Source organism: Psammomys obesus, unplaced genomic scaffold (genome assembly GCF_907164565.1).
Source record: "Psammomys obesus unplaced genomic scaffold, mPsaObe1.curated_primary_1811, whole genome shotgun sequence".
Taxonomy (NCBI): Eukaryota; Metazoa; Chordata; class Mammalia; order Rodentia; family Muridae; genus Psammomys; species Psammomys obesus.
In genome coordinates, this window is record NW_026585895.1 from 45,344,184 (window position 1) to 45,365,748 (window position 21,565).

The window sequence follows — 21,565 nt, forward strand, 5'->3', positions numbered from 1 at the left end:
ATATGACTAAATGTGCTGAACAGGTGGCTCCTCGTGCTCAGCCTGGTGACTTCAGGGCCCCGCCTTGGTTTCTCGAGCTCATTAGGCTCTCTGAGGCCTGTGGCCTTGGTTCTGCCAATTCTTGCTCTGGTGAGGAAGCTGTGGCATCTTGGGGTTGTCACTTGCCTTCTCCATCCTGTGCAGCACCCACCCGGCAGCCGACAGCTGTCACCTAAGGGTGTGTGACTCAGGGAGGTGGCAAAATCCTAAACCAAGTTCAAGTTCCTCCCTAACTTTCCCCTGTGCGCTGGCCCTAACTACCCCCCCCCACACACACACACACAGGAATGCTCCCAGGCGTGGTATAGGAAAGAAACTGGGTTTTCTGATTTTTGTGCACTAATGAAATTACCCTCTCTAAAGAAGGCAATTTGCATGTTAATGTTTTGGGTAATTCTCTGCAGCTCCAATGCCCCCAGGGCTGCAATTTCTCTCTGACAAAGTGACAAAAATAAACTCCGCATAAAAGAGCATTTCTCCTCCCTCTCATTTGCGCTCTAATGTGACATTCGTAAAGTGAGTCAGGTTGAAACCCACTGCTCTGTCTTCTTTTTGACACTGATCTGCCTCCTTTCACCTCTCCAAGTGACAGGCAGGCTCTGGGGAATACCTCAGGGGGCTCCTTGAGGACAGGGCTAGGTCCCCTTGTGAGTTGTCATCATTCCCCACAAGCCCACCTCCTTGCCCCTCTAGCTCCTCTAAGTAACTGAGGCAACATCAGCCATCTTTGGGGAGCAGAGAGCCACCACAAGGGTATGGGGAATCTAGGCAGCTGCCCCTCAGGGGGACAGACTACCCCCACCAGGCTTGAGTCCCTCTTAAAGACAAGCAGGAAGGAAGCTTAACTCACAGGTTTCTTCTCCAGGCCAGGCTACCCCCCTCTTCCCCAAGCCCCACCAACTAGGATAGAACCACAGCAAACCAGCCAAGATCACCCAGAGCCTACCTGGGCACTTCCTGCCTCCACCCAGAGAGCCTGACAGCCACCCCAAGTTCTTCCTGGCTCCCGTAGAATGACGATTGTGCTACGTGCCACACGGTGTTGCTCAGAGCATCCAGATCCTTGTCTGGAGCAGAGGCAGACATCTAGCACAACATAGCTGTAATCAGAGACTTTTTCATAGTGCCGTGGAAGAAAATATATCTCAGTGAGAGGAACAGAGTCATTTCTCTTAGGAGGTAGGCCAGAGAGATGGTCAGTCAGGGTCACCACGTGAGAGGCAGGGAAAGGGCGTTGCAGTCGGAAGGAGCGCTGAGGACAGAAGGTGGAATGATAGGAAGGGGTGCTGCTATGCCGGGCTGCTGGAAAAGGGGGTGAGGGGCTGCGGAGCAGCTCTCGAAGGACCTCCAGAGTAAAGACTGTGTGTTCCCTCCTGAGTGTCAGTCAGAGGACTGCAGGGCCGATCTGCTCTCTGTTAGTGTTGGAGGTTGGTGCGGGAGTCCCGGGGCCTGGCAGGTGGAGAGCAGGGTTTACGTGGCCTGGAGTGTAGAACTGTTTTGGAGGGGGTGGGGGATCAGGCTGTGGGAGGGAAGTTTCAAAATTGACCCCAGGCATCGGGCTCCTGGCTGGTAGGTAGGTGGGGGTGCCATTTATCAGGGTAGGTAAAAAGGCCAATTTGGGAAGCCAAAACCAAGACACTCATCTTCTATAGATTCTTTGAGATGCTAATGAGGCATCCCAGAGGCAAAAACCCCTGCGGCCAGTAGATAAGGACTGGGAGGAATTTGGAAGGTATTTAAAACTCAAGTGGTAAGTGACTGAAGGGGACAAGGAAGGGGAATGAAGCAAGGGCAGTGAGGTGAGAGCCCTCAGGACCCTAGCACAAGGGAACCAGGCAGCACAGTGGCAGAGGGGGCAGAGAGAGCGGGGGTGAGGGATTGGGGGCAGGGGGCTGCAGAGGGAAGCTGAGAAGCGGTGAGAAGTGGGAAGGGGAGAATGCCTCAGTCCTTCAAAGAAGCCCTGCTAGACTGGAGCGGCCCTGAGCAGTTCTCTCTGGAGCTGGAAGGACGGAGCTTCAGAGGTGTGCCTGGGCCAGCCAGTCTGCACCTGGGAGGTTTGGCCGAGGGGTGGGTGGGAGAGAGAGAAGGAGGCAGGCCTGCTGGTGGCTGGCAAGCAGAGAGGACCCGGCTGGAGCGTTCATTCAGGGGACAGATTTCAAAGCCCCTGCCTTTTCTTCCCTGTGCTGCCCACTCCCAAGGTCTCTTGCCAGGCCCAGTGACTCCTGCTCTGCCCCCAACACCGAAGAAAGTCCTTTCGTAGCATTTTGCATGCCCCGGCTCCTCCTCCTCCGTCCAGAGGACGGAGCACAGTTGGTAGAGCACTTGCCTTGCATGCACAAAGCTATAGAGTTTATCCTCAGCACTGCATAAAAACTAGGCGTGGTGGTAGGTGCCTGTAATCTCAACTCTTGAGAGGTGGAGGACAGAGGATTAGAAATTCAAGGTCATCTTTCAACTACATAGCAAGCTTGAGATCAGCTTGGGCTACAGGAGACCTTGTCTCTGAATAAACAAACAAACGTTTGAAGACCATCCGGGTGCTGCCTTTCCTGCTGCTCCTTCAGAGGCACAACCCCAGGAGAGTTTGGAGGAAGTTGCCCGTGTAACCCGGAAATTTCCGCTAGAGGAAAGGCATGACTCCTTTAAGTATTGCGTGTTCTGATGAGTGTGCAAAGATACTCACTGCAGCATCTTCTGACTAAGAAAAGAAGGAAAAAGAAACAATATTTGAAGTGTCCACCAGTAGGGAAAGGGGATGTAAAGATCATGCTGTGTACACACTAGGAACTGAAAACAAAACAAAACAAAGCAAAACAAAACAGTAGCTATGTATATGCAGAGCCAGGGAGGCGTCAAGACACTGTTAGAGATGAGATACAGTACACACTGTGGTGGTCCATGCCTGGAACCTGAACACTTGGGAGCCTAAGGCAGGAAGGCAGGTTTTACATGGTAAAAATCTGTAAAGAAAGAAACGGGGAAAAAAGAAAGAAAGAAGGGAGGGAAGGAAGAGAGAAAGAAAAGGGAAAAGTAAAGTACAATACTTGGCAGAGAATCATACAGATGCGTTATTGACGGCTGCAGAATCCTGTGAGTTCTGTCTCACACGGATGTGCCAGAGACGGAAAACAACACACGCTTCTGGATGACCGTCAGCAGCAGCACCAGAGAGAGCGGGCTGCAGCTCAGAACCTCACAGGACAATACAAGAAGTCACAATTTTCTCTAAGCTTGCCCCACGCGCCTTCCTCCTGCCTCTCTGAGTGGGGAAATTACCAGGAAGCAGCCTGCACAGAGGGTGGTGCTCCCTCACCAGCTCTGCACCCCTTCGCCAACAAACAAATTAGACCACAAGCAAAAGGCTTGGAATGACCAGAGGAAGAAATGGGAGGGGAAGGGTCTTAACAGAACTTAGCTGTCACCCAGAACTCTGTTTTGAGAGTTAAATGAGATATGAGCAGCGCAGAATGCCTGTACCGCTCCTCAGAGGCCTAACTGCCCGGTAAGGTCCTGAGCTGTGCGGTCTCTGGAGTTCTTTCTTTCTTTCTTTCTTTTTTTAATACTCTAACCGGGTTTTTATTTATTTATTTATTTATTTACTATTTATACAATGTTCTGCCTGCATGTGTGCCTGCGCACCAGAAGAGGGCACCAGATCTCACTATAGATGGTTACAAGCCACCATGTGGTTGCTGGGAATTGAACTCAGGACCTTTGGAAGAACAGCCAGTGCTCTTAACCTCTGAGCCATCTCTCTATCACTTCTGGAGTTCTTTCTAAGCTGGAGATTTCAGCAACTTGCTGAAGAATGTGTGCTGAGCCTCAGAACAGCCATGGGGCCACTGTCGCATAAGAAATATCTGGGAGGGCCTGAAGCAGTGCAGGAAGGATGGCCAGTCCTGACTGTCTTTACAATGAGCCCGCAGCCTTTGTCTGTAATGGTGGAATCAGGGGTGATGTCAGATGAGGGAAGGGTCTGGGACCTCAGGTCACTCTGCCCAGGGCCAGCCTGCGACCTGTGACGAATGAAAGACACAATATTCGCTTTCACCTTTGATTTTGTTTATCATTGGCTGTTGAGGGCTGCTTGGGGGTAATGATTTTTTTGCAAGGTCTATTTATGGCTGTCTTGACCCTTCTTCACTTCTCCATCCAGACAAGGACAGAGGCAGTGACCTTTGCTGTGACCCTTGTGGGCGGCAGCTGTGGAGATAACGCAGGCAAGGCCCCGCTGCCCTTTCAGGCCAGGCCCTTGAGGGGCTGCCCAGCTTGAGAGAAAATGAGTGAGGGCAATGGCGGGGATGCCAGCACTATCTCTATGTTGGTTAGTTCTTGTCAGTTTGAGGCATGGGTCACCAGGAAGAAGAAGCTCGGTTGAGGAACTGCCTCCATCAGGTTGTACTGTAGGCAAATCTGTAGGGTTTTTCTGCTTGAGTTCCTGCCCTCAGAGTTGTAAACTGAAATAAACCCTTTCCTCCACAAGCTGCTCTTGCTCATGGTGTTTTCACAGCAATAGAAACTCAAACTAAGACACAATCCATCTCTGAAATGTGGCCTTGGCCAAGAGAACTTGACCTTGCTCACCTGCCTTGGGCTCTCTAAATTGAGCACTGTGGTCTCCTCAAAACGGAGATTAATCATACCAGCCTCTGGGGACTACCATGGGACTTCCAGGGAGGGATGGGGGTGGAGGCCCAGCCTAGAGAACTAAGGACAGACCATTGAAGTGGCTGGTCTCCTAACTCTGTGATCTTGTGAAGCTCAGATAAGTAGGGAGGCCAACGATGGGTGACCTGCCATAAGAGGAGAACCCAGTGCCAGAGGCCAGCAAGGCAGGCTGGGGCTGGCAAGGCAAGTGGAAAGGAGACAGACAGGCCACAGCCAGCTTCTGGAGTCCTATGCTGCCTTCGTCCAGGTGGCTCCTTGCAAAAGCCACTCAGGGCAGGTGTTACAGAGGAGGAGACTCAGGCACAGAGAAAGACTTTGACAGCTTGGCAGTGGCAGAGCTGGGGTATGAACCCGGAGTCCCCATCTCTATTCACTGAGCCCCTTGCCATCTTGAGAAGAGCCTGGATTTGATCTATCCAGCATGCGTCCCGAGCATGGCCTGGGGGACTGGGGTGACAGCTGGGAGTTGGTGATGGGGCACCTGGGTGCCTTTTCTCCCCTAGTGGATGGCTGTGCTTGGAGCCACTGCAGTGTGCAGGGAAGGGCCACTAAAGTGATTCCGGCCCAGATCATTCCCACTTTACTTCCTGGCAATGATTCTAAACCAAAACACAAGTCTGTAGGTATGCTTAGGATTTCTGTGAGGCAGAATCCCCTGTTCTGCTTGAGTAAGAAGAAAGAGATTTGGAAACTGTGAGGACAGCAGGGACCGACTGAAAGGAGGCAGAAATCAATATCATCTTCAGTGTGGGATAATATCTCTGGCTGTCAACAATGATTTGGACTTAATTACATCAAATATGCAAATGTGTTCTGGAAACTGTAAAATAATACATAGCCATCAAAGCTTAATTGGGTTGGGAAAAGAATTCAGGTTTGAGTGTGAGATGGGCCTGGGCTGAAATGCCACTTCTACTAGGGAGTCCCCCTGCCTGGCTGCTTGGCCACTGCCACACGCCCTCCACTTCAGAGGGACAGCCCATGTCCCAGTAGCCTTCCGAACACTTCTCAGAAGTGTGGCCTGGAAAGCAACAAGAAAGTCTTGGCCTCTTCTCTGCCCTTAAGCCTTAGAAGACAGGCCTTTTGGGGAGCTGGCATGCTCCCCTTGAGTCGTGTCCCACCCTCCCTGGGGTGAGAGGAGAGGACCCTATGGCAGCAGGAGCTGGAGGGCCCCCCCATCACCTGCTGACTGACAGAATGAGGCCGTGTCCTGTCGGTGGCCGCATCTCCAGAGAGAGGCACAAGCCTGCAATCAGAATGTTCCAAGGCTTCTCTCTCCAGTGACATCCATCAACCCAAATGAAGTTTCAAATCCCGCTCCACGGCTTGTCTTCAGGTGTGGGGAAAGCGTGTTCGCACACACCCGTGGACCTTGCCTGTCTGTCTGGACATCTGGCAGAGATGGATGGTGCCAGCCCTTTCTCCAAGACTGACTTCGCTTCTGGAATTCTCGTTAAGTGTTTTGCTTGTTGTTTGTTTCTTGGTTTGCAGTCCTGAGGCAACTCTGATGTGGCCAAGTGTTTGAAGTCTTAGAGCAGCCATGGAGCAAAATGTCGAGAGGCCATTGCTCGGGCCCCACCTGCCAGCCGTGTCACCTGCCAGCCATGGCTCTTTAGCATGTCTCTTGGATGTAAAATGGCTTAGAACAGCACCTGCTTCACAAGATTTGGGAACAATCCGGTTGAATACTGCACAGGCAGCTTTTATGCCAGGGCTTTCACAAACCAAGATGGAACATAACTGCGAACTTATGCTGCTCGTTACTTTGGCTATTACAAGTGTGCAAAGTGTGAGATGTTTCCAGTGCCCAGTCCCAGCCTTGAGGGCCTCCCCTGCGGTAGGCAGAGGGGCAGGGAGAGAGGAACGGGGCTTTAACTGTTTCCTAAATGGCTCTGGGAGTCGAGACTTAAGAAGTATGAGAACATCCCACACAGTAGGGCCACCTCAGCAGAACTGAAGGCTTCTGGATTGCAGCACCCCTCCCCCACTTCATATGTTGTGACATCTCCTATGGGATGGACTTTGGATCAAAGAGACAAGGTCTCTTATGACGAGACTGATGTTCAATGAGGCCCGTTTCTGCTTGTGTTAGGTCTCTGCACAGAAAAGGCAGCAGAGCGCTTGACCACTCGCTCTCTGACCGGGGAAGGCACAGCAGGGTGGCATCTGCCAGCCAGAGGAGGCCCTCCACAGAGCCTGACTGTGCCGAGACCTGGCCTGAAACTTCCAGCCTCTAAGCGCTGAGGCAGTTTGACATCCCTGCTCTTTGTCATCGAGTCTGTGGAATCCTATGGCATCCAGGGCTGACTGAAGACAGGGATGGGTGGCAGTGAGACTTCAAAAGAAAAAAGTTTCCCCAGCAACCTCAAGGGCGCTCCACTGCCCTTGCGCTAGGCGGGTACACACAAGCCCCCGCTTTCTCAGGCAGCATCCTCTGGGCTTCCTCACTCTGCTGCCTCCTGAAGAGTCCTTCAAGACACAGCCGCTTTGGAGTGTCCATCCTAAAGGCCCCCAAATCCGTGTGACAAGTGCGCCTTCCGGTGCTCACTGGCAACAGGCCACACCCCCAGGAGAAGGGGATGGAAACTGCGTCTCTGGCAAGGTCCTCCAATTCTCTTGTGCAACATCCCTGTTTTCTCTCACACATGCCACACCATACCACTTGGTCTCAGCATGGAGACACAGCCATCGAGATACTTTAGAACTCCCCGCTGGCCTCTTATCTTCTTCAGCCTGAAATCTTCTGCCATGGTCTACATGGCCATCTGTGGCCTAGCCTTCCTAGCCTGGTACCCTTCGTAAGACTGAGCGGGGGCAAGCGCCAGGAGGGGTCATGGAACTCTCCTCACTTAGAGGTTGGGCAGTGAGTTCACAAGAACTGAGGGTATGCGGTCTCTCAGAAACCAAGGGAAGACTCAGCACAACGCCGGGACAGGTTCGTGGTTCCTCAGATCTCTCATTAGGCTTTAAAAATAACAGGCTGGGTTTCTCTCAATTAATGTCTTAAAATAAATGTCTTAAAACAACAACAACAACAAAAGTCTTTAGCCCAAAGTCAAGCTCCTCATTTCGGGACCCTCAGAGTAAAGTTCATCCAGAGAGGACTCAGTGTGTGTGTGTGTGGGGGTGTCCAAGTGAGGTCTCTGCCCCACCCCCCACCCCTAGCCCTCAGCTTCACCCAGGAATTTATGAAGGCAGATTTTCAGGCCCCACCTTGGAATTCTGGATCAGAAGCTCTGGCTTGGGGCCTTTATCTGCATTTCAGTGTCCCTCCCCCACCTGGCCAGGGGATTCTGAAGTTCAGGAACCCCTAGGTCAGGTCGCCCCACTTTCACCCATCTGCGAATCTTCTCAGGAGCATTTTCGGGTGTCTGCCCCAGCTGGTCTAGAGTGTCCATTTTGTAGAGTGAGCATCATAACGCCTGTGCCTCAAGCATGCCTCTAGAACACACAGATCTGGGGTGCAGGCCGTGTATCTGTGGGTTTAAAGCCACAAGGAGGATGAAACAGGAGAAAGCACTAGGAAGTGTAGCTGACTCCCACAAAAGGTCCCAAGGAGAGCCTCAAAGAACCAGTACCTTGGAGTGTACTTGGAGTGTTTTCTTTAATAAGCTTTTGCTAATTTTTTTTAATTAAGAGTGACACCCATGATTCCATTTGGAAAATACAGAAAAAGTTGTAATGCCGTGGAAGTTCTGTACTCTGCAGAGTCGGCGATGAACCACCAGAAAGAGAACGCATTGTATTTCTTTTAAAAATATATTTATCTATTTATGTATGTGAGCACTCTATTTGCACACACGCCTGCGTGACAGAAGAGAGCATGGGACAGAAGAGGGCATCAGATCCCGTTACAGATGGTTGTGAGTCACCACGTGGTTGCTGAGAATTGAACTCAGGACCTCTGGCAGAGCAGCCAGTGCTCTTAACCTCTGAGCCATCTCTCCAGGCCTGTGTTTCCATTTGGGAGGAGTGGTTTGTTTGAGAAATGTCTAGGTCTGTCACTGCTGTGTTAAATGGGTATAATGGCTATTAAGCCTCTGCCAAATTGCTTTTCTGAAGTCCACAGCCATGGCCTCACGCACAGCCTGACGGTTGCCTCGGCTTAGCTGGCAGGCAGCTACCGCATGGCTTTAACGCTGTCTTACCTACCATTCCGGTGCCCTGTCCACAGGAGTACTTATGAGGGCGGCAGTATTTTTAATGTGAACTTAATTGCTAGATCACTCTAATCTGTATGTATATATGTAACAATATATAAATATTCACCCATATATGTATATGTAATCTCCTCAACAACCCAGCTCTCTGGGGTTTTATTATTAGGAAATGAGTGAGAAATAACAACGGTGAAGTATCAATTGTTTATTACACAGTTCTCCATAAGAGCTAACTAATCCGAGCACTCGTTATTCAAGAGGGAGTGGTGGGGAAATGAGCATCAAGGCCCGGTTTCAATGGCTTTGTCTGCTTGTTCCAGAGTCTCGCTATGTTGCCGAGCCTAGTTTACAATCCCTGGGCTCAGCCAAGCCCCCAGTTTCAGCCTCCCAAGTGCTGGAGCTACAGGTGTGCGCCGTCTCACCTGGCCTTTTTGAAAGGTTGTTCTGACCTTAGAACAGTGGTCCTGAAGGTTGCCTAGCAACCTGCAAATGAATCTGCTTGCACCTTAATTCTGGCAACTCAGGATACCAAGGCCAGGAGGTTTGCTGTAGTTCAAGACCAACTAAGCTACATAACGGGTTTTAGGACAGAATGGGCTATAGAGTGAGAGAGAGAAGAAAGAGAGAGAGAGAGAGGAGGAAGAAGAAAAGCACAAGCAAAACAGAGTCCTATATGTGTTACCACAAATGAGGGGCACACATCTTCCTGAGGACACGGTGGAGGAAGGGCAGTCAGTGAGGACCCTCGGGCTCTCGAGGGTGGATAGAGTTGAGCACCCCCACACTTACTGCTGATGCTTCATTTAATATAAAGAATAAAAGAAAGACAGGGTCCGCCTGCCGCAGGTCCCAAGCACGTTAGGAAGGTGCTCCACAGGCCTGGTCTGCCAGCAGCTAGGAATTGCTACTCCTCCTGAGCCCAGGCTTGCCCCTGCCCCCGCTGGTGGGAACCCCAGCACCCCCATCCCTGCTAACTCTGGACCCAATTGTGAATCTTCTTGTGGGAAACCCATGCCCTCTTCCTCTCATCTGCAGCTCCATGAAGCATAAAAAGCTTCAGTTCTGGGAAATGTGCTGAGTCCTGAGCTTGGCCAGGCCACTTAACGAAAAGAGGAGCAGCAATCCTGTGAGACTCAGATGCACTGCAGCTGCCGGGCCCCTGTGACTGTGGGGTGGGGGGGCCACTCTCAGCCTTCATGGTCTTCATTGGGGTGTGCCGCACAGGGCTGGACAACGTATCTGCCCCTCCCCCGCTTTAATATTTTGCTTTAATTTCTCCTTTTGCTGGGTTTTTCTCTCTCTTCGTCTCATGCCCATCCTGTCTTTTATGAGACAGGATTTTGCTATGTAGCCCTCACTAGCCTGGGACTCACCAGACAGACCAGATTGGCCTTTAAACTCTCAGCAATCCCCCTGCCTCTGCCTCCCAAATGCTAAGATCAACAGTCATGTGCTACCTACTCGGCTTTTTCAGTTTTTCTCTGGGAGCAGGGTGCTGTGTGGGTTGGGAGCCTCGGAGCTCTGGGGGAGCTGGGGTCCGGTCCTGACTGTGGATTGCTGGCTGACTTGGATGTCATGTACCACCAAGCTCCTGGGTAAAATGATGGTTCTGAGTGAGGATTTCACAGTGAGGATGGTGACCTTGTGGGTTCTGAGCGAGGATTCCACAGTAATGGTGGTGGCCAGGAGTCCTCTGGGGTACGCAGGTTTGTATGGCGGTGCTGCAAGCTGCCCCCACCTGGTTAGGCACCAGGAGGGCAGCCTTCTGTGAGTCACTGATGCCCGTTAGCCTCCGCTTTTGTTTTCCCTATGTGGCGGTCCCCTTTAGCCAAAGCATTGCTTCCCTGTCTCAGTTACCTACTATCAGCATTAGTCTTAAAACACTACAAGAAAAATTCCCAAAACAAACAGTTCTGTTTGTTTGTTAACTTATTGTTGTTTTCGAGTCAGGGTTTCTCTGTGTAGCCTTGGCTGTCTTGGACTCACTTTGTAGACCAGGCTGGCCTCGAACTCACAGCGATCAGCCTGCCTCTCTGCCTCCCAGAGCGCTGGAATCATAGGTGTGGGCCACCGCGCCCAGCTTATAAACCGTTCTGATGTTGCGAATTGCGTATCCAAATCACGTGATGGAATCCCAGGCTGACCCGTTCCTTCCCGACAGAACCGTGAATCAGCTCCTCGTCCTGAGCATCCACACTGTCTGGGCTACCTGCCCTTGTGTCACTCAGCAGGCGGCTGAGTGTATCAGACGGCTGTAGCAGCACGGAAGTGCTGACCCTTGACTGGACCGACCCTTACCACCCAGTAGCGTCCTGAAGCACAGAGGCTGGTGGCTCAAAGGGAGAGGCGAATTAATTCTGGTGCTATGTTGTGCTGCAGGGCATACACAGAGAAACATAGGATGGACAGTACAGTATTCTGTGTTGGTTGCAGTTTCAGGAATTCTCTTGGGAATCTTGAAACATACCCCTCAAGGGTAATTGGAGAATTGTGTGTGTGTGTGTGTGTGTGTGTGTGTGTGTGTGTGTGTGTGTGTGTTCTTTTAAACTTTTTATCAAAGGAGAGAGTGTGTGTGTGGTGTGTGTAGAGTATGTATAGGCATGTGTGTGTGTGTGATGTACGTGGTATGTGTATATGTGTGTGTGTTGGACTACAAGGCAACACCCTTTTTCACCTGTTTCAAATACGATTTTTTGATACTTTTTTTTATACCTGTTTTCTCTAGGAAGCCAGAAAAGACAGACAAAAAGAAAGCCAAGGGTAGTGAATTAAACACTCTCCTCCTCTCAGAATGTCCTCACCCAAACAATGCAACCACGTACTCTTCCCCTTGTCATATTCCTTTTGTGAGTGATAGCTCGAATCATGGGCAGCCTTCAGTGAAGGGAACAAAAGTAATCTCCACCGAGGTACACGGTACTGTGTGTTTCCAGCCCACTGCTCAGCGTGGGCCGCAGGCCAGCAGCCACCAGACCCGACAACACACACGTCTCTGGCCTCACCCCAGAACCCACATTTTGAGAAGACAGTGTTGACTGGAAAGCCCATTAGCGCCGCTGCGTGTGGACATTGGAAGTACTCAGAGTTGTGCTTCCTCATTGACGAAGACTTGCTGTGAGTGCTGTCAGCTCAAGTAAGCAACATGATTGATGAGGTGGCTGATTACACTCTGGCCCAAGCTGCTTATCCTACCAGATGCCAGAGACGCACAGTCTCAGACACCGTCCTTGGTGGGCCAATGAGATGCAGTCTCAGATAAGCCCTTGGTGGACCAGTGAGATGCAGAGTCTCAGACGGGTCCTCAGTGGGCCAGGCTTTGAGAAGAAGTGTTTAGACAGAGCTGGGAGGTTGGAGGGTAACTGAGTTTCTCCGGGCATCATCCATTGTATTTGTCTGACCCACCAACCAACCACAACACACACATTCGCATGCACAGACAGTCATATGCACAGAACACACATGCGCACCTCTCCAAGAGTTGGTGTTTATGACAGGTCTGCCTCCTGAGTTAAACCAAGGCCCTGTTGCCCTGTCTGTCCACAGCAGACTTTTGTTTACAGAGAAAGGCCTTTCCTCAAGAGTCCCATGTACTTTGCTGCCTTGTCCCATGGAGCAAGGGACTTGCAGGGTATCCAGAGTCAAAGCAGAAGAATCACAAGAGCTGATGATACGTTTGGAAGGAGAAGAAAGCCTCTTTTGCCCGGCTCACCTTCTCAAGTCGGAGGGTGTTCCAAGGTCACAGGACACAGCTACAGCTCAGCTCCTGCAAACCCATGGCTGGCGTGGAGCAGCAGGGGCTGGGCCAGCCTCGGCCAGCACAGCGCGACGACTGACTCTGTCACAGTTGCCACCTCCCTGAGGATCCCTGGGAAACACGCAGGCCCTGTAGATCATTTTCATGTGGATGCAATAAAAACTGATTGGTATAAAAACTGATTCCCTAGGCAGTATTCTCTGTCAGTGACCTTAGGAAGTCACTTTGTCTCCATCTTGTCCCTCACCTGTAGAGCAGAGCATAATAACAGTAACCTCTCCGGGATCCCAAGAGGATCAGTGACAGTGTCTATGAAGCACCTGGGACTGACACATCATTCTCCCACCCGCCCACCCAGCCATCCGCTCAGGACTCCAGTGTGTCCCTACCAAGCATCTTCTGGGTTCCCGTCACTAGGAGACAACAATGAACTAGACACAAGGCAGGAAAGATGGACTCAGCCCATGGTCCACAAAACCTAAGCAAGCTGCGTCAGGTACCTCCAAAATTAAAAAGGGAGGAGGGGGCAAGGAGAGGTTGGAGGGAAACACTCCAAGGTATGAACACAGGCAATGACTTTCTGAAGAGGACTCCAGCAGCACAGGAAATAATTCCAGGATCTGACAGCTGGGATTCCATGAAGTCAGGAAGTTTCTGCACAGCAAAGAAGTCACCAGAGAGAAGAGAATCCACACCAACCGTACATCTGACAAGAGATTAATATCGAAGATATATCGATTCCAACAAAAACACCAAGCCCCAAATTATCCAGTCAGTAAATGGGATGATGAACTGAACATGTAATTCTAAAAAGAAGAAACATAAATGGCCAGTCAAATACTTGACAAGGTATCCTTAGCCGTCAGGGGGATACATGGAGACTGGACTTGGATCCTCAGCAACCACAGGAAATGCCAGCACGGTGGTGCAGGGTCAGAACCCTAGCACTGGGGAGTGGAGACAGGCAGGCCCTTGGAGCTCCCTGGCCAGGCAGCTTAGCCTAATTGATGAGCCCTGGGTCCCAGCAAGAAACCCTGTTTCAAAAATAGACCAAGAATGGTAATGATCAACTGAAGCACAACACCCAAGGTTGACCTCTGACCTCTACATACTACATATATACACTCTGATACAAACACACATGAACATACACAAAAACAATAAGTAAACAAAAATAAAATCACCTTGAGATTCTGCCTCACCCCATTCAGATTGATGTCACCTGGCACGCCTTTAATCCCAATACTCAGGAGGCAGAGGCAGGCAGCTCTCTGAGAACAAGTCCAGCCTGATCTACACAGAAGCTCCAGGCCATCCAGGGTTACAGAATGAGGCCCTGTCTATTTATTTGTTTAAGTAAATAAGTGGGAGAACAAATGCTGGTGAGGATGTTGGAAAGACGATCCCTCCTCCCTGCCGGTGAGGTGTAAACTAAGGCAGCCACTGTGTACATCAGTATAGAGCTCCTTCAATAAACTACACCCACAGGACCTAACTCAGAACACCACAGAGATATTTGCACACCCAGGTTTTAAAATCGTCAGGGAATAGAAGCAGCCTGACTGTCTATCAACAGAAGAATGGATAAATGGAAGCAGCCTAGATGTCCATAGATGATGGATGAATGGATAAAGAAAGCATCGTTCATACACACAATGGAATTTTATACAGCCACAAAGAGAAACGAAACAATGACTTTTCCAGGAAATGGATTCAATTGACTTGGGAAGAGAACTCACATTCCCTCTCAAGCATAGAGCCTAAATTTAAAATTATATGCCTGTGTTTATATGTTTGTTTATAAATTACAAAACTAGAAAGAGGGTCTTGAGAATGGAGGAAGATACTTAAAGGAAATGGGAGATAGAGCCAATAGCAGAATACAATGGAAAGCAGAAGGGAGAAGGAACTGGGGAGAGGGGGAGTAGCTGGGGGGGAGGAGAGGATGGGGAAGGGGAGTAGCTGGAGGGGAGAGTATGGGGAAGGGCAGTGAGGGGGAATCAGCTGAGAACAAAATGTAACCATGGAAGCTATGTATGAAGGGTTCGTAGAGAGCCCATCACTTTGTATGGAGACCTAAAAAAATTTAATTTAAAAGAGGGGGAAGGAGCTAACAAACCATGAAAAGACATGAATGGATCATAACAGAACCTGCTAAGTGGAAAAAGCCTCTAAAAAGGCTCCAAGCCCTTCAGCCTGCCGTTCTGGGAAAGGCAAGGCTATAGCAATAATAAAAAGATGAGTGGTTTGCCATGGGTTAGAGGCACGGAGGAGGCATGGGTGGGTGGAAGCCAGGGACCTGGGGGCTGTGGTGCTGTATCATAAACACAGACACTGCACAGAGCAAAGAATGGGCTCAGACGTGCCCCTGCCCCTCCCATACTGTTTGACTAGTTGTGACAAATGGGCCACACTCTGGCAAGCTGTGTGAGACAAGGGTCTATAGGGACTTTCTGTGCTTTTGTCCGTAAACCCGAAACTGCATTAAATTCTCCTCTGTCACTTGACACCAGAGCAGGTGGGGCCAGGACATAGCTCGGTGGTAGAGGGCTTGGGGAGCCCAGGGTTCGTGGCCAGCTCTGAAAAACCTGTATGTAGCTGGGGCCTGTCTAATTCCAACCTTGGAATTTGGAGCTCCAATCCCAGGGGCCAGCAGCAGCTTCTGAGGTCCAGCCAGGCAGAGCCCTGGGCCCAGCGGGGATCGTGCATCATGCATCCCAAACATAACTGCCTCTGACGTGTTTGCTACCCTCTGCTCACTGCGACTGAGACAGACCCGAGGGAACAGCTCTGGGTCTCAGAGGGGTTAGCCCGTGGTTGTTTGATCCCATATACTTGAGCGAAAACATCCTGGTGGTAGGAGTGTGTGGCAGAGGTCGCCTTGTGGAAGACAGGAAGTAAAAAAAAAAAAAAAAAAAGGAGAGGGAGTGAGAATGAGGTAGAGTCTCCAAAGGCAGCCTCCAGGGATGACATTTCTCTGAAGTTTCCTGAACCTTTCCAGATAGTGCCATCAGCTGGAGACCACGCCCTCAGCACCAGCACCTGTGGTGTGTGGGGAGGGAGGGGGTCACGAGACAACCAAAGGTCTGAGGCTTGGGTTCACGTTACCCGGTGACATAACTTGCAGGAAACCGAAGAAACCTTCAGATACAGTTGTCTGCGGACACCCATACTGGAACGGGCTGCACCTTGTTGTCAGGTTGATAATTTAGCTGCTATTATCCCTCTAATGGTAAATTTGGGAGCAGGGGTTTCCCAGGAAGGCATTTCCTCATGGTGCCCAGGAATAAGATTCGGGACACTGCCACATCCTACTCCGCTCTCCCCACTTCTCCGAGATTCAGTGTCCCCATCTCTGAGAGATAAAACCTGCTTCCGGGGGCTGTTGAAGCATGCAGCGCCTGGGCACGGGGGGTCCTCTGAGTGCTGGCTCTGTGTGGCCTTTCCAGAGAGGAGGCAGTGTGCTTCGGGGGCTCCCTGTGGCGTACCCTGGGTTCTCTAACAGCCTCTCTCTGTCCACAGGGATGTGTCTGCAGGCGTTTGTTGAAGCTTTCTTCTTCCTGGCCCAGAGGAAGTTCAAGATGCAGCCCCTCCACGAGCAGGTGGCCTCCTTGATCGACCTGTGTGAATATCACCTATCCCTGCTGGACGAAAAACGCTTGGTGTGCGGCCGGGGCCGGCGCCCCCATAGTAGCCCTCCCCAGCAAATGAACCCACAACCCAGTGAGCTGTAGGCATCCCTGCACCCCGAGTGATTGGTGTTAGCAAGCTCTCTTACTCCAGACACACTCTTCCCTGAAGGCCACACTGTCCTCTTGGAAGAAGGTGTGCCCTTGGGGGCTGGGTACCCTGAGCTTTGCACCCCTGCCGGGAGTCACCAGGGTTTCAGCTGCCATCCTTTCTGTGTTCTGCAGGGTTCTCGCCTCGCATGGCCAATTCTGGGCCACCCTCCTCCCAGCACCTTGTGGTGACCCACCCGTTTGTGAGTCATCAGTGGACCTATGACCTCTGAGATGTGACGGATGGCACCTGCTATGCCAGGCTCCTGGGAAGCACCAACTGGGCCAGCTTTGTTGTGCTTGGGCATGCAGAGGATTGGAGGGTTGGGGAGAGGACAGACCATCTCAAAGCAGAGAGCTGTGGACGTGGAGAACAGTACCCCAGGGTCTGCTGGGGCCTCCGAGAGCCTGCTGGTCAGAGCTTGGCGTCACTGCGTCTCTTTCCTTCCGCCCGTTCCCTGAAAAGAAGTGGAAATATCAAGAAGGCGGACACCCCGACCGTGTGCTGCACGGGGGGTACTTAACAGATTGACCTCACTTATTTCATGAGCTTGCCTGTCGCTGCCATGTGATTTGTTACTAATTAAGAAACGACGAAGAAATAACGCAGTAAGGTTCTCCAGGCTCCCCATCCAGGTTCCCTGCAAAGGTGGGCTGCTGACTCAATGGCCAAGAGCCACTGGGTGCCCAGCACTGTGCTGTCAGCCCTGAGTGAGGGGAGGGCGTTCAGAGGGGAGAATGGAAGGCCCCAAAGGGAGCCAGGACAAGCAGGAGTGTGTGTAGAGCGCGTGGCGGCCTAGACCAGAACAATCAGTGTTCTCAAATGTCTACTGCGAGGGACAGAGTTTGAACACCTTTCTGCATGCTCCTCGGGACCCCTCGGGCAGAACAAGTGGGTGTCACAGCAGAAGTCCCAAAGGAGACGTGTGTGGGGACTGCTGTTAGCCAGCCTGGAGCAGCACAGCCGTAGAAAGCCATTAAAGCTGTGACTTGACACTGCCTCTCAGAATGAGTCTTCAGAAAGTGCTAGCACACACGGAGCGGAGGCTTGAGGAGGGGTGGAGGGGAAAACCGGTTCAAGAGGTTGATGTCTAGAGGGGTAGGCCGTTGTTGGTTATGGGAGCTTGTCACTGACAAGTTGGCCCCCGTTCCAGTAAGGTGAACGGAGAGCAATGCAGATGGCTCCTTCCTAGCAGGTTAGGGACAGAGCCAGAGAGCCCAGGCAGGCCGTGGGGAGGGGAAGGGGGGTGGACAGTGCTCTGACCACTGTGGCTTAAATCCCTTCTTTAGAAGGACCCTTGAGATCCAGCCCAGCAGATAGACTAGGCTCGGCTTTTCATCTGTTGGAGGCTGGAGCTGTGACCCACCAGCCTAGCCAGGAGGGAGCCTACAAGGACATAGCCTTTCAGTTTAGTTGTTTAAATGCTGATCCTCCAGCACACCCACCCTCAGCCCCAGCCCTGGCAGAACAGGGCCTCCTGTAGCTCCATGCTTCCATTCCCCAAACAAGTCTCTGGGAAGGTAAAGGGGGGGTCCCCTTGTATTACCTCAGGAATTCTGTCTTCCCCCTAGCTCAGACTTCAGCAGGTCTCTCTCTGATATGCCCCACTCTTCCCTGTCCCTTCCTCCCTAAGATCCTGGAGGGCACCAGCGAGCCTTCAAATCCTGCTGAAACCACCCCCAGTCAAGGGCTTTTTGATCAAGCCCCTCCCTTTCTTCCCTGTGAGCCACAATCCTGGTTTTGACACTCTGGCTTCCTAGAACTCTAGCAATCTGTTCTCAGAACAACAATGAGTCATTTCTCCACTGGCAAGAAGACCCTGGCAGGCCCCCCTGCTCAGGATTTCCCACCCCTCCCTTGCTGCCACCTCTACCTGGTCCACTCAGATCCCTCTGCCCAATAGAAAACAACTTTCTCTCAAGGTTCAGTTCAGGCATCTGCCACAGCTGCCCCACCCCAATTCTCCTCACCCTCACAGAATGAACAGCTTCTTCAGGCGTGTCCAGGAACCTGGAAAGCCCCCCTCTTTGTCCCACGTACCTGTGGTACCCCAGCTGTGACGTTTTTTCAGGATCAGGCATGTACTGTTGGGGCCAGAGAAGCTATTGGGCACAGAGCCAACACGCAGGGTCTGGCAGGTGCTTGTTGAACTGACAGGAAACTGAGCAGCTCCAGGTGAGGAGACTTCCCCTTCCCCTCACGCTGTGGATGCCAGTAAGAATCTTGGCTTTAGCTGGGCGGTCATGGTGCACACCTTTAGTCCCAGCACTTGGGAGACAGAGGCAGGTGGATTTCTCTGAGTTCAAGGCCAGCCTGGTCTACAGAGTGAGTTCCAGGACAGCCAAAACTACACACAGAGAAACTCTGTCTCAAAAACAAAACAAAACAAAAAGAAGAGAAAAAAGAAAAGAAAGTATGGCTTTGGGGGCTGGAGAGGTGGCTCAGCTGTTAAGAGCATTGGCTGGTCTTCCAGAAGACCCAGGTTCAATTCTCAGCACCCACGTGGCAGCTCACAACTGTCTGTAATTACTGCCCTGGGCGGGGGGGGGGGGTCTGACTCCCTCACATATTCAGGCAAAACACCAATGCACATTAAAATAATAATAATTTAAAAAAAAAAAGAATCATGGCTTTCTAAGTATTGCTGAGCCGATTGGCTGAACAGCGCTGGATCCCCAGATTCCCAGTTGGATGATCCCTTCCCCAAGCATGGTAGTTGTCTCAGTAGACAGCCAGATTCCATGTGACCTTCAGCTCAGGTCCTGGCCTAGAGGGGTGGGGCGCCACCGCTGGGCTGGATGGCCTTGGCCCTGTCCCTCATGGCGAGTCCACCCTGTGTCCCCAGCTAATGTCACATCTCACATTCAGAGAAGGTGGCCTGCTGCAAACCTAGGCGTTTGGGGAGAGTCCATGTCTTTCTAGAGTGTTCTAAAGACTCCCTTTACTTGTGTGAATGAACGTGTTCTCAGTGTAGCACGGTTCAAAGGGCTCTCTCAGACTTGTTTTCTCATCTGATCCAGCCACTGAGTGAAAGAGAACTGTCACCGCCTTCTTGACAGCTCTCCAGAGCCCGTCTCGGCCAACATGGCAGCCCATTCGTCCAGGAACTGAATGCACCATCAGAGCACACCAGGGATTCTAGGGACACAGGGCCTTCCGAATTATTCTTCTATTGGGTCCCAAGGCCCTCGACTACCTAATTGGGAGATACTCTGTCTCGGTGTCTTGGGAACATTAGGCAAGATGATGACAAGCATAGTAATCACAGAAGTATATGCTTAATTACCTTGACCCTGGCTTCTGGGGCCTAACAAGGGTAACAGGACAGAAGCAAAAGCTTTCTTGAGCAACGCCCATCAAAACGAATGAAGCCTGCCTTTCATCTGCACACATTTGAAGACATTCAACTCCACTCCTCAGATGTCTGGAGTTGACCTTGTGATTGGCAGAATACTAATCCAAAACGGCTCAGATCCCCCCTTCATTTCCTGATTACTGCCCTTTATTCCTCAGGTCTGTAAGCAAGAACTGGGCTGGCAGAGCAGGCGCTGGAAACCTGCTCTTGAAGCTCAGGATTCATGCTCTCTCATCGGGCGTCCTCCCAGCAGCAGAGAGCCGCCCAGGCTCAAAGAGGAAAATTCACCAGTGAGCAGTGTACCCCGAAACCTTCCTTGCCACTCTCCCATTTCATTTGCTGAGTGTGGGTGACATTTTCCCATACTCTATTTCTAAATAAATAAATAATAAAGCAATGTCTGTTTCTTGTTCTCAAAAACTCAGCAGAATGGACAGCGTTCTAGTTGCCTCTTCTCATGATCTGAAGTCTTGCTTCACTTTGACTGGAAAAAACATGCTGCCTCTGTTTATATTTGCATATTCATGCTCAGACATACACACACATACACTCATACAGGTGTACTCACACACTCACAAACACACACACATATTCAAACACTGTCATTGAGCTTCAGCATCAAATGATAAAGAGACTAACTATTTCCTCATTCCTGGTTCTTTGCGGCCCTGAGTAGCAAAATCTGCTCACCCAGAGATGCTCCTGGGAACCGGTTCCTCCCGCAAGAAGGGAAGCGTTTGCACTGACTCTGACCAGGGCTGCGGTCCTGGGATGCCATGGCTCCCCCAGGCCTCACCTGGACTTCAGAGATATTTTCCCTGTTTCACATGAGAATGGAGAGGGCAGAGGAGGCCCTGTCTCTTCCGGAAGGACGGAGGGCTTTGGAAGTCTGACTCGAGCCCTGAATTTGCCTGACGTGTGGCGCGGCTGGTAGGTGGCCGTGGATGGGTGACTTTTCCTCCCTGACGCAAGTCCCTCTTCCGTACAGCAGAGATCTGATCCAAACAGACACAAAGAGCCTGGCACGAGGCTTGGCACCTGGGAAGTGTCTTCACAAACACCTGTTGAGAAAAGGTATGGGCTCCATTTGCTGAAAGCAGCGGAGGCCAGGAAACGCTCCTGCCAGGCCACGAGCTCCGGGAGGAGAGGCTCCTGGAGGTCTGTCGGGTCCTCCAGTCCATCTCCCTCTGTCACGCCCACCTCGTAAAAGCCTTTCAGAATTCTTTATTAAATTTTCATGGCGCATCAAGTCCCCTTGCTGCGGCCTCGGTTGTCTTGGTAACTTCGCAAAATGCAGTAATAAATGAAGCTGAGTGTCGCTAACAGGCTTATTGAATAACCTGCTATGGAGTATTGACAGTTTCTTTTTTGTGGTCATTTTTGACAGCAAACCTACCCGGGATGGGGAGGAGGGGCAACGTTTGTCCATTTTGGGCCAGTTGGTATGAAAAGGGCACCTTTTAAAATTTTTTTTCCTCCCCTTATGGTTGATGTTTGCTTGAGAGCTATTGACTCTAGGGAACCATGAAATCCCGGGGGAGCCGGAGGGAGGAGTTTGGGAAATCCTCCAAACCTTAATCTGCCTGAGGAACAGTCTCTCCTCTCGCAGGGATGGCCCTGTTAGAAGTTGGCCACCTTTCAAAGACTCTAGGAGGGATGCCTGTCCCAAAAGGAGGTTTGCTCTCCTTGTCTGTGAAGTCACTCCTGTAGCTCCTCCCAGAACCTGAAGCGCTGAAGTGGCCCCGAGGAGGCCAGCTCTGCTGGCCAGGGGTGACCACGCTCCTGAGAACCCACCCCTGCCCCGCCCCC

General features: G+C 51.3%; 1 protein-coding gene across 4 annotated transcripts in view; it reads left to right on the forward strand.

Moving 5' to 3' along the window:
- Positions 1-21,087, forward strand: part of Ttll11 (tubulin tyrosine ligase like 11) — a 226,768-nt gene extending 205,681 nt beyond the window's left edge. The window contains exons 8-9 of one of the 4 annotated variants that reach the window (XR_008719351.1): positions 16,144-17,049; positions 19,915-21,087. Coding sequence is in view for 2 of the 4 variants with exons in the window: in XM_055600408.1 (XP_055456383.1) it covers positions 16,144-16,355 (212 nt within the window). In the remaining 2 variants the exon portion in view is untranslated. Of the gene's footprint in view, positions 1-16,143; positions 18,957-19,914 lie in introns of those variants that run through there. The other 3 variants (XR_008719352.1, XM_055600409.1, XM_055600408.1) reach the window with 3 other exon arrangements.
- Positions 21,088-21,565: the final 478 nt, after the last annotated feature.